This window comes from Coturnix japonica, unplaced genomic scaffold (assembly GCF_001577835.2).
Source record: "Coturnix japonica isolate 7356 unplaced genomic scaffold, Coturnix japonica 2.1 chrUnrandom655, whole genome shotgun sequence".
Taxonomy (NCBI): domain Eukaryota; kingdom Metazoa; phylum Chordata; class Aves; order Galliformes; family Phasianidae; genus Coturnix; species Coturnix japonica.
This window is the reverse complement of record NW_015440021.1, coordinates 38,899-49,304: the sequence shown is the minus strand read 5'-3', so window position 1 is coordinate 49,304 and position 10,406 is coordinate 38,899. Positions and strand designations below refer to the sequence as shown.

Genomic DNA, 10,406 nt, shown 5'->3' with positions numbered 1-10,406 from the left:
TTCCACCCTCCCCATTTCTCAACCTGTCTTGCAAAAAGCTGGCGACTCGTAAATCCGCCATAGGGCGTCACTCCTCTTGTTGGTGAAAAGTGGGGCAATGGGGGGCAATAAAGGGGCTGTAAGGGGGCATATGGGGGGCAATGGGGAGCAATAGGGGGCAATGATAAGGGGCTTGTAAGGGGGAGCCATGGGGGCAGTGGAGGGCAACTAAGGGGCTGTAAGGGGGCAATGGCGGGGAATGGGGGCAATGGAGGAAAAGCCAAGGAATGGGGGCAATAAGGGGTGCTGGTTAAGGGGGGGCAATGGGGGCAGTGGGAGAGAGAGGACATAAGGGGCTTGTTATGTAAAGATTGTGTGTGAAGCTAAATGAGGGGGATGGGGGGCAGTGGGGAGCATGGGGGGGCAAATTGGTGGGAATGGGAAGGAATGGGGGGCAAATAGGGGCTGGTAGAGGGGGCATAATGGGGGCAATAAGAGGGCTGTACACGGGGGCAGGCAATTGGGAGGATGAATGTGGGGGTAAATGAGAGGGAAATGGGGGGTAAATAGAGGGGCAATGGGGGCATTAGCCGGAGATCAGTACACAGGGGGGACATATGGGGAGGAAATGGGGGGTGGCCCCCATTGAATGTCACCCAGGCCCCTCATTGATGTCAACTTGGCCCACTGATGTCAGCTTGTCGGCTCCCCATCTCTGCCCCCAGGCACTGGGGATGCTCCAGCTGTCGTTAACTGCTTGCAACATCCTGGCCCGCCTCACTGGATTGCCAGGTGGGATGGGCGACCCTTGTGGGGGCGGGAGGCGGGGGTTATCCATGTCACCCATGATCATCCGAGGCAATGTATGCCAAGCCAACAGCCTGGACATCTGACCCCATTGGGTGCATGATCACCTTTGTGTGGGTTGGTCTCGTAGTCCTTTGTTTCGTTGGTATTTTTGTTTATTACGGGTTGGGTCGAGTATATCAATTCGTTTCCCTCGGGCGTGGCGTGATTTTTGTATTGATGCAGCGTGTTTCTGACGGTGTCTCCCTGGAAGTGAGTCACGCGTGGGCCCTCCCCAGTGTTATCCGTCCATTCGGTGTAGACTATGTGAGTTATATTTCAGCCCCTGGCGTCAGTATAGATTCGTCCAACTGTCGAGTGAGTGATGCTAGGGTGAGGGATATCATTTCTCTAGCCCGGCGAGTGACCGTTGTGGTGTCGGCGAGGTAGTGTTGGGCCTTCTCAGTTTACGTGTTGCTATTACCTGGTTTTTTGCCCCATTACGCTGGGGGTGGTTTTACGTGGTGCGTGGGTCTATAGGTTACAGTGATGAAGTCAGCCCTTTTCACTAGTTCTTTGGTGGGGTCTATTTTTTTAGACTCTGGGGCGTGCCCTGAGAGAGCCATTTATGCTTTTTTTTGTGATTGCTGCATTTTTTGTTCCTTCATATTGGATCATTTTATTAATTCATCCCTCCTCCCATGGGGGTACTTCCATAATCCCGTCAATTTACCCCGGGCGATGGGGATCATGATTAAGTTCACCCCCCATATCGGTGGGCATGACCTTTCTCGGTCCATTATTGGTGGTTTCTAGGTACAGTTGAATATGAATTTTTGCAGCTCTCTCCTTTATGCCCCATAGGACATGTGATGAATTTGTCAACCCCCCCATACCATGGGGCGGTTGGGGGGGTCCGTTCGTATTACCCCATAGAACAGTGATGAATGTCAGACCCCAATACCCCATTACCCTCCATTACCCCCATTACGCCCCTGTTTCATGCCCCATAGGACAGGTGATGAAGGTCCGCCCCCCATTACACCCATTGCCCCATTAACCTCCCATTACCCCATTATGACAGTGATGATCAGCCCGCCGATTACCGCCCATTACCCCCTGCATTGCCTGCCATAGGACAGTGAGAAGTCAGGACCCCCAGATATACAACCCCCATATTACCCCCCCATTACCCCATAGGAAGTTGATGACAGGCAGCCCCGCCCATTACCTGGGCCCATTACCGCCCATTAACCCCCCATTGCTGTACCATATTGGACAGTGATGAAAGTCAGCCCCGGGCCATTACCCCCCATTGCCCCATAGGACAGTGATGAAGTCAGACCCCCAATACCCCCCCATTACCCCCATTACCCCCCATTGCCCCATAGGACAGTGATGAAGTCCGGCCCCGAGATCGTGAAGGCCGGGCTGCGCTCGTTCTTCGAGAGCGCGTCGGAGGACATAGAGAAGATGGTGGAGAACCTGAAGCTGGGCAAGGTGACGCAGAGCCGCACGCAGGTCAAGGGGGTGGCGCAGAACATCAACTACACCACGGTGGCGCTGCTGCCCGTCCTCACCTCCCTGTTTGAGCACATCGCACAGCACCAGTTCCGGGGATGAACGTGATGTTGTGAGATGTATGGGGGTATAGGGAGATGGGGGGGGTATAGGGGGGATAGGGATTGGGGGGGTATAGGGGAGGATGGGGTGGAATGTGGGGGGGTATTAGGGGGATGTGGGGGGGTATAGGGGGAGATGGTGGGGGTATAGGGGGGTATAGGGGGGATGTGGGGGGGGTATAGGGGGGAGATAGGGGGGGTAAGGGGGAATGGGGGCATATAGGGGGCAACGGTGGGGCAATGGGATAGAAGGGAGATGGGGGCAGTGGGGATATGCCGTCCTGACGTCCTGTTTGATGCACATCACACAGCAACCAGTTTGGGGATGGATGTGATATGTGAGATATGGGGTTATAGGGGGGAGATGGGGGGAGATCCTGGGATATGGGGGGTATAGGGGGAGATAGGGGGGTATAAGGGGAAGATATGGGGTAATAGGGGCAATGGGGGGCAGTGGGATATTGCCCGTCCTGACGTCCCTTTTGAGCACATTCGCACAGCACCAGTTTGGGTGACGATGTTGATATGTGAGACATGGGGGGTATATGGTTGGACGATGGGGGGAGATAATGGGGGTTGGTATTTAGGGGAGAGGGGGATTATAGGGGAATAGTGTGGGGGTATAAATAGGGATAGGGGGGGTATAAAATCGAGGTGAGGGGGTATAGGGGAGAGGGGGGGTATAAGGGGAGATGGGGGGGGTATAAGGGGAGATGGGGGGGTGAGGTGTAATAGTAACAGGGCGTACGTTATAGCAACACGTTCGTTCTGGGAGTAGAGTAAGAAGGCGGGATCGTGAGTAGTAAGGACACATAATGCCACACGGCTGCGGAAAGTCAGAGACAGTTGCTAGGGTGGGGGGTATAGGAGCAGAGTTGAGATGAGGCGACAATACGTTACGCAAGGGGGTTAATTAGGGGGGAATGGGGGGCATGGGGGAATGGGGTGGGTGGGGGGAGATATGGGCAATCAGGGGCAATTGGGAATGAGGGGAATTAGGGAGCATGGGATATAAGGGGAAGATGGGGGGCCACAATGGGGGAAGCGGATTGTAGGGGAGATGGGAAGCATGGGGGTACACCTAGGGGGGAATGGGATATAAGGGAAGAGAATAATTTTGGGAAACCACAGGGGGTCACTTTGGGCTAAAATTGGGAAAGAAAGCTCATCTTGTGTCCTCCACTTATGGGAGTACTACACTGTGCTCTGTACCCGCAGGGACGACGTGCAGGTTCTCGTGTTACCCCGACTCGCCTAGCCTCCTGCAGCATCTACTCCCTGGCACACCACCAGAACCCCTACGTGGAGAGGTGGGGGGTCCTTATGGGGTCCCATATGTGGGGCGGTGGGTCCTTATGGGGTCCCATATATGGGGCGGTGGGTCCTTTATGGGTCCCATATGCAGGGGGGGTCCCATATATAGGACAGTGGGTCTATGGGGTCCCATGGAGTCCATATATGGGGCAGTGTCCCTATAGGGTCCCATATATGGGGCAGTGTTTCCTTATGGGTCTCCATTGCCCCCCAGGCAGCGCCCAGCATTGGGGGAGTGCCTGGTCCCGGCTGGCGGTCCGCGATGCCGAAGTTGGGTATTGTTGAGAAGAGCAACGGGTCTAGCTAGATGGAGGTCCATATCCGCTGCTTACGTCGAGACGACCAAATATGTGCCAGCAATGAGAAGAGCAGCAGTGAGTGACCCGCGTCACCCCATAGACCCCCATCCACCACTCCGCATCCGCCAGCCATTCCGCATCCATCCATCCTTCCCCATCCAAACCCATCCCATAATCATCCATCCCATACATCCATCCATCCACTCCCATCCCATCCCATACATCCCATCCCATACAGTCCCATCCCAATACGATCCCATCCCATCCCTACATCATGCCCATCCTCATACAGCCCATCCAGACATCATCCCATACATCCATTCCTCATTCCCATCCCCAATCCCAGTCCATCCCATAATCATCTCCCATCCCATCCCATCGCCATCCCATACATCCCATCCCCATCCCATCCCCATCCCATCCCATCCCCATCCCTCCATCCCATCCCATCCCCATCCCAATCCCCATCCCATCCTCTCCCATCGCATCTCGTTCCATGCCCATCCCCTTCCCATCCCTTCATGCACCCATTCCCATCCCAAATCCCATCCCAATACAGAAAGGTCTCGAACCAAACCCACGACCATCCCATCCGCCCATCCCAGTCGCCCTTTGCCCTCGCGACTGCGCATCCCATTATATCCCCCATCCCATTCTATATAGGACCCCATCATGGGTAGCCCCTCCCCAACCCTGTGCCTCTACATCCCCCACCCTCGTAGCCCCCGAGCCCCCTCCTTGTTCCACCTCAGTCTCGGCCCTCCGAGCCCGTTGAGGAGATGTTGCCCCGACATCCCGGACCTGGACGTCTGATGTAAGGACATCGGCGGGCTTGAGGCCGCAGTCCGGGCCCGATACACGGAGATGCCCCACGTCATCGAGGTGACCCTCCCCATGCTGTGCAATTATTTACCCCGATGGTGGGAGCGGGGTCCCGACAACTGCCCCCCAGGGGCCGTGGGCCACCACGCCGTCACGGGCAGCACCTCAACCGCTGCTGGGCAAATCATCCTGCGCATCGTGGTCACAACCCTGGGATCGACGAGGCGTCCTGGATGAAACGCCTGCGGGTGGGTATGGGGGGATCGTGGGGTATGGGGGGGTTTGAGGGGGTCTTTGGTTGGGTCTGGTGGGGTTCTGATGGGGTCCGGGTGTCCCTGGTGGGTTCTGATGGTCTGGGGTGTCTGGTTGGTTCTAGTGGGTCTGGTTGAGTAGTGTATATGTCAGCTCCTAGAGTGTTGGGGTGCAGGATCTAGATTGGGTTGCTGTATGGCTCGCGTCGCAGAGAACCGGCTATGGCGTGAATGAGCTGATTGGGATGTGTCCTGGGGACGTGATGATGGCGGGTTGAAAGGTGGTCTTTTTGGAGTCGGGCTGCGTGATGAGGCTATAGCCTGGGGGTGTGGCGTGTGTCTGAGTAGGTTCTGGAAAGGGTGAGGCGTGAACTCGGTTGGGGTTCTGGTCTGGGTTGATGCCTGGGTGTTGTCTGGTTGGCAGGTTCTGATGGTTATGATGGATCCCTGATGGGTCCTGGCGGTCCTGGTTGGGTTTCTGATGGGTCTTGATGGTGTCCTGGGGGTGCCTGGGTTGGGTTTCTGATGGGTCCTGGGGGTGTCCTGGTTGGTTCTGAATGGGTCCGTGGGGTGTCCTGGTCTGTGGTCGAGGGTTCTGATGGGTCATGGGGTGTCTCGTTTGGGTTCTGAGGGTTCTGATGGTTTTTGGGGGTGTCCTGGTTTGGGTTGCTGTAACTCTGAGTCAGCTTGGCGTGTACCTGGTTGGGTGCTGGTCCTGGGGTGGTTTGTGAGGGGGGTGAGGTGGAGATCTTGGTTGTGGTACGTATGAAGTCCTGGCCCGTGTCTGTCTCGGCTCTCGCTCGGGCCTTCTCGCACTGCGCCTGCGCGCTGCTTCTCGCGCTCTCGCCGCGCCTCTCCAAATGGTTCTGATGGTTCTAGATGGGTCTGGGTTGGATCGCACAGGGCTGGGTTACCAGTGAGGGAGGTTCTAAGGGGGTTCCTGATTGCGTGATCATCGGTTGGGTTCTGATGGGTCCTGGGGTGTCCTGGTTGGGTTCTGATGGGTTCTGATGGGTCCTGGGGTGGTTTTGGGGGGGTTGAGGTGGTCTTGGTTGGGTTCTCATGGGTTCAGTTGGGTTCTGTTGGGTCCTGGGGTGTCCTGGTTGGTTCTGATGGGTCCTCAGGGGGTGCTGGGGGGTTGGGTGGTGGTTGAGGTGGTCTTGGTTGGGTTCTGGTGGGTTCTGATGGGTCCTGGTTGTGTCTTGGTGGATCCTGGTTGGTTCCTGGTGGATCCTGGTGGTTCCTGGTTGGGTTCTGATGGGTCCTGGTTGAGTTCTGATGGGTCCTGGGGTGTCCTGGTTGGGTTCTGATGGGTTCTGGGGTGTCCTGGTTGGGTTCTGGTGGGTTCTGATGGGTCCTGGTTGTGTCTTGGTGGATCCTGGTTGGATCCTGGTGGTTGCTGGTGGTTCTTGTTGGGTCCTGGTGGGTCCTGGTGGTTCTTAGTTGGGTCCTGGTGGTTCTGGTTGGGTCCTGGCAGATCCTGTTTGGGTCCCGTTTGTACCCTATCGCACCCTGCTGCTCTCGGCCCCATTGGCCCCATAGCACCCCCACCTCCACCCCACAGTGTTTGCTCAGCCCATCGTCAGCAAGGCCAAACCCGAGCTGCTGCGGACCCACTTCATCCCCACGATGGAGAAGCTGAAGAAGAGGGCGGGGAAGGTGGTGTCGGAGGAGGAGCAGCTGCGCATGGAGGCCAAGGCCGAGGCGGAGGACGCGGAGCTGCTGATCCGCGACGAGTTCTCCGTGCTCTGCCGCGACCTGTACGCGCTCTACCCGCTGCTCATCCGCTACGTCGACAACAGCCGGTCAGTGGGGGGAGCACAGGGGGTGGGGGGGTGTCTATGGGGCTGTGGGGGGAGCTGTGGGGCTGTGGGGGTGTCTATGGGGCTGATGGTGGCCATGGGATGTCTATGGGGCTGTGGGGGTGTCTATGGGCTGTGGGGGGAGCTGTGGGGGTGTCTATGGGGCTGTGGGTGTGGGATTCAATGGGGCTGTGGGGGGAAGCTTGGGGTGGTGTCTAATGGGGATGTGGGCGGGAGCTGTGGGCTGTGGGGGTGTCTAGGGGCTGGTGGGGATGTGGGGGTGTCTATGGGCTGATGGTGACCGTGGGGATGTCTATGGGGCTGTGGGGGGGACATCAGTGGGGCTGGTGGGGGAATCTGGGGGATTGTGGGGGTGTTATGGGCTGATGGTGGCCGTGTGGATGTCTATGGGGCCTGTGCGGGGGACATCAGTGGGGCTGTGGGGTGGATCTGTGGGGACTGTGGGGGTGTTATGGGGCCTGATGTGCGCCATGGGATGTCTATGGGGCTGTGGGGGGGGCTGTGGGGCTGTGGGGGTGTCTATGGGATGAGTGGTGGTCATGGGATGTCTTATGGGTTGTGGGGATGGGGGGTTGTCCATGTGGGGCTGTGGGGAGCAGCGGGGATGGGGGGGTGCTGGGGGCTGATGGTGGCCATGGGATGTCTATGGGGCTGATGGTGGCCATGGGATGTCTATGGGGCTGATGGTGGCCAATGGATGTTATGGGGGTTTTTGCATGGGGGTGTGGGACCGGGGGGTGTCTAGGGTGCCATTGGGCTGATGGGGATGTCTGTGGGGCGTTGTGACGGATTCCTTATGGTGGGTGTGGGGGACTCAGTGGGGCTGTGGGGGATCTTGTGGGGATGCTGGGGTGTTCTAATGGGCTTGATGCTGGCCATGGATGTCTAGTGGGCTGTGGGGGAGCTGTGGGCTGTGGGAGGTGTCTATGGGGGCCTGTGGGCTGTGGGGAGTCAAGGGGCTGGTGGGGGGAGCTGTGGGGTGTCTATTGGGGCTGTGGGGCTGATTGGTGACCATAGGACGTCTATGGGGTGCTGGGGGGCAGCTGTGGGTGGTCTATGGGGTGGGGCTGATGTGACCAATAAGATGTTATTGGCTTGTGGGGGTGTCTATGGGCGCTGTGGGGGAGCTTGTGGGGAATGTCTATGGGGGCTGTGGGGATGGGGGGTTGTCTATAGGGCTGATGGTGGCCATGGGACATCAATGGGGCTGATGGGGACCGTGGGGGGTCCTATGGGGAGTGGGGGGAGCTGTGGGCGATGGGGGGTCTATGGGGCTGTGGGGTTGGGATGTCAGTAGAGATGTGGGATTATCATGGGGCATGTGGGGGGAGCTGTGGGCGGCTGTGGGGGTGTCTGATGGGGCTGTGGGGGGAGCTGTGGGGATGGGGGGTTGTCTATGGGGCTGTGGGGGTGTGGGGATGTCTATGGGGCTGATAGTGACCATGGGACACCAATAGGGCTGTGGAGACATCAATGGGGCCATGTGGACATCAATGGGGCTGACGGTGACCATGGGGGTGTCAGTGGGGCTGTGGGGACATCAATGGGGCTGTGGGGGGGATCATTGGGGCTGGTGGTGGCCATGGGACATCAATGGGGCTGTGGGGACATCAATGGGGTGACGGTGTCTGTGGGTCCAGGGCCAAGTGGCTGACGGAGCCCAACGCGGACGCGGAGGAGCTGTTCCGGATGGTGGGAGAGGTCTTCATCTATTGGTCCAAATCACACGTGAGTGGGGGGGGGGATGGTATGGGGGGGTATAGGGGGACATTGAGGGGTCACCCCATAGATATTGGGGGCGATATGGGGTTGCCCCATAGATATGGGGGTAGGGGGACATTGGGGGGGGATTATGGGGTCAGTGAGGATGTTGGGTCAGTGGTGGTCAATGGGGTCAGTGGGGAAGATGGGGACAGTGGGGTCAATGGTGGTCAATGGGGCTGATGGGGTCAATGGGGTCAGTGGGATCAATGGGGGTCAATAGAGTCAGCGGGGACAGTGGGGTCAATGGGGGTCGATGGGGTCAGTGGAGACAATGATCTTAATGGGCTCAATGGGGTCAGTGGGGACAATGGAGTCACTGGGGTCAGTGGGATCAATGGGGGTCAATAGGGTCAGTGGGGTCCATGGGCTCAATGGGGTCAGTGGGTTCAGTGTGATCAATGGGGTCAATGGGCTCAATGGGGTCAATGGGGGTTGATAGGGGTCGATGGGTCCAGTGGGGTCATTGGGATCAATGGGGTCATTGGGATCAATGGGATCAATGGGGTCAGTGGGGCTCAGTGGGGTCCATGGGATCAATGGGGTCATTGGGATCATTGGGCTCAATGGGATCAATGGGATCAATGGGGTCATTGGGATCAATGGGCCCATTGGAATCAATGGGATCAATGGGGTCATTGGGCTCAATGGGGTTATTGGGATCAATGGGCTCAATGGGGCTCAGTGGGGTCCATGGGATCAATGGGATCAATGGGATCAATGGGGTCATTGGGATCAATGGGCTCAATGGGGTCATTGGGATCATTGGGATCAATGGGCTCAATGGGATCAATGGGGTCATTGGGCTCAATGGGGTCATTGGGATCAATGGGCTCAATGGGATCAATGGGATCAATGGGGTCCCTGTGGTCACTTTCCCGTCCCCCCTGCAGAACTTTAAGCGCGAGGAGCAGAACTTTGTGGTGCAGAACGAGATCAACAACATGTCCTTCCTGACGGCCGACAGCAAGAGCAAGATGGCCAAGGTGCGCCCCAAAACCACCCAAATCCACCCCAAAACTGCCCCCAAATCACCCCTGACCCACCTGAGAAACTACAGTGCCCCAAACCAGCCCCAAAGCCACCCTAAAACAGCCCCAAATCTGCCCCAAACAGCCCGAAAACAGCCCCAAATTTGGTGCCCCCAAATCCCATCCCATGACCCTATAATCCCACCCATCCTATGTCCCTATATCCCACCCCAAACCCCACCTGGTGCCCCCAAATCCCACCCAGTGTCCCTATAATCCCATCCCATGTCCCTATATCCCACCCCAGATCCCACCTGGTGCCCCCAAATCCCATCCCATGTCCCCAAATCCCATCCCATGTCCCTATAATCCCATCCTATGTCCCTGTATCCCACCCCAAAACCCACCTGGTGCCCATTAACCCCTCAACCACCCCAAAACCCACCCGGTGTCCCTATATCCCACCCCAAATCCCACCCAGTGTCCCTATAATCCCATCCTATGTCCCTATATCCCACCCCAAACCCCATCTGAAGCCCCCAAGCCCCACCTGGTGCCCCCAGAACCCACCCAGTGTCCTCAAATCCCACCCCAAAACCCACCTGGTGCCCATTAACCCCTCAACCACCCCAAAACCCACCCGGTGTCCCTATATCCCACCCTTAATCCCACCTGGAGCCCCCAAATCCCATCCCATGTCCCTATATCCCACCCCATATCCCACCTGGAACCCCCAAATCCCACCCAGTGTCCCCATAATCCCATCCTATGTCCCTAT

At 57.7% G+C, this 10,406-nt stretch overlaps 1 protein-coding gene across 1 annotated transcript in view; it reads left to right on the top strand.

Annotated features, from left to right (window-relative positions):
• Positions 1-2,131: 2,131 nt before the first annotated feature.
• LOC107307530 (ryanodine receptor 1-like) overlaps positions 2,132-10,406 on the top strand; it is a gene marked incomplete at its 3' end in the record, with an annotated part of 35,240 nt that continues 26,965 nt past the window's right edge. The window contains 4 exon segments of the mRNA XM_032441838.1: positions 2,132-2,385; positions 6,616-6,878; positions 8,537-8,624; positions 9,551-9,643. Of these exon segments, the coding sequence (XP_032297729.1) occupies positions 2,164-2,385; positions 6,616-6,878; positions 8,537-8,624; positions 9,551-9,643 (666 nt within the window).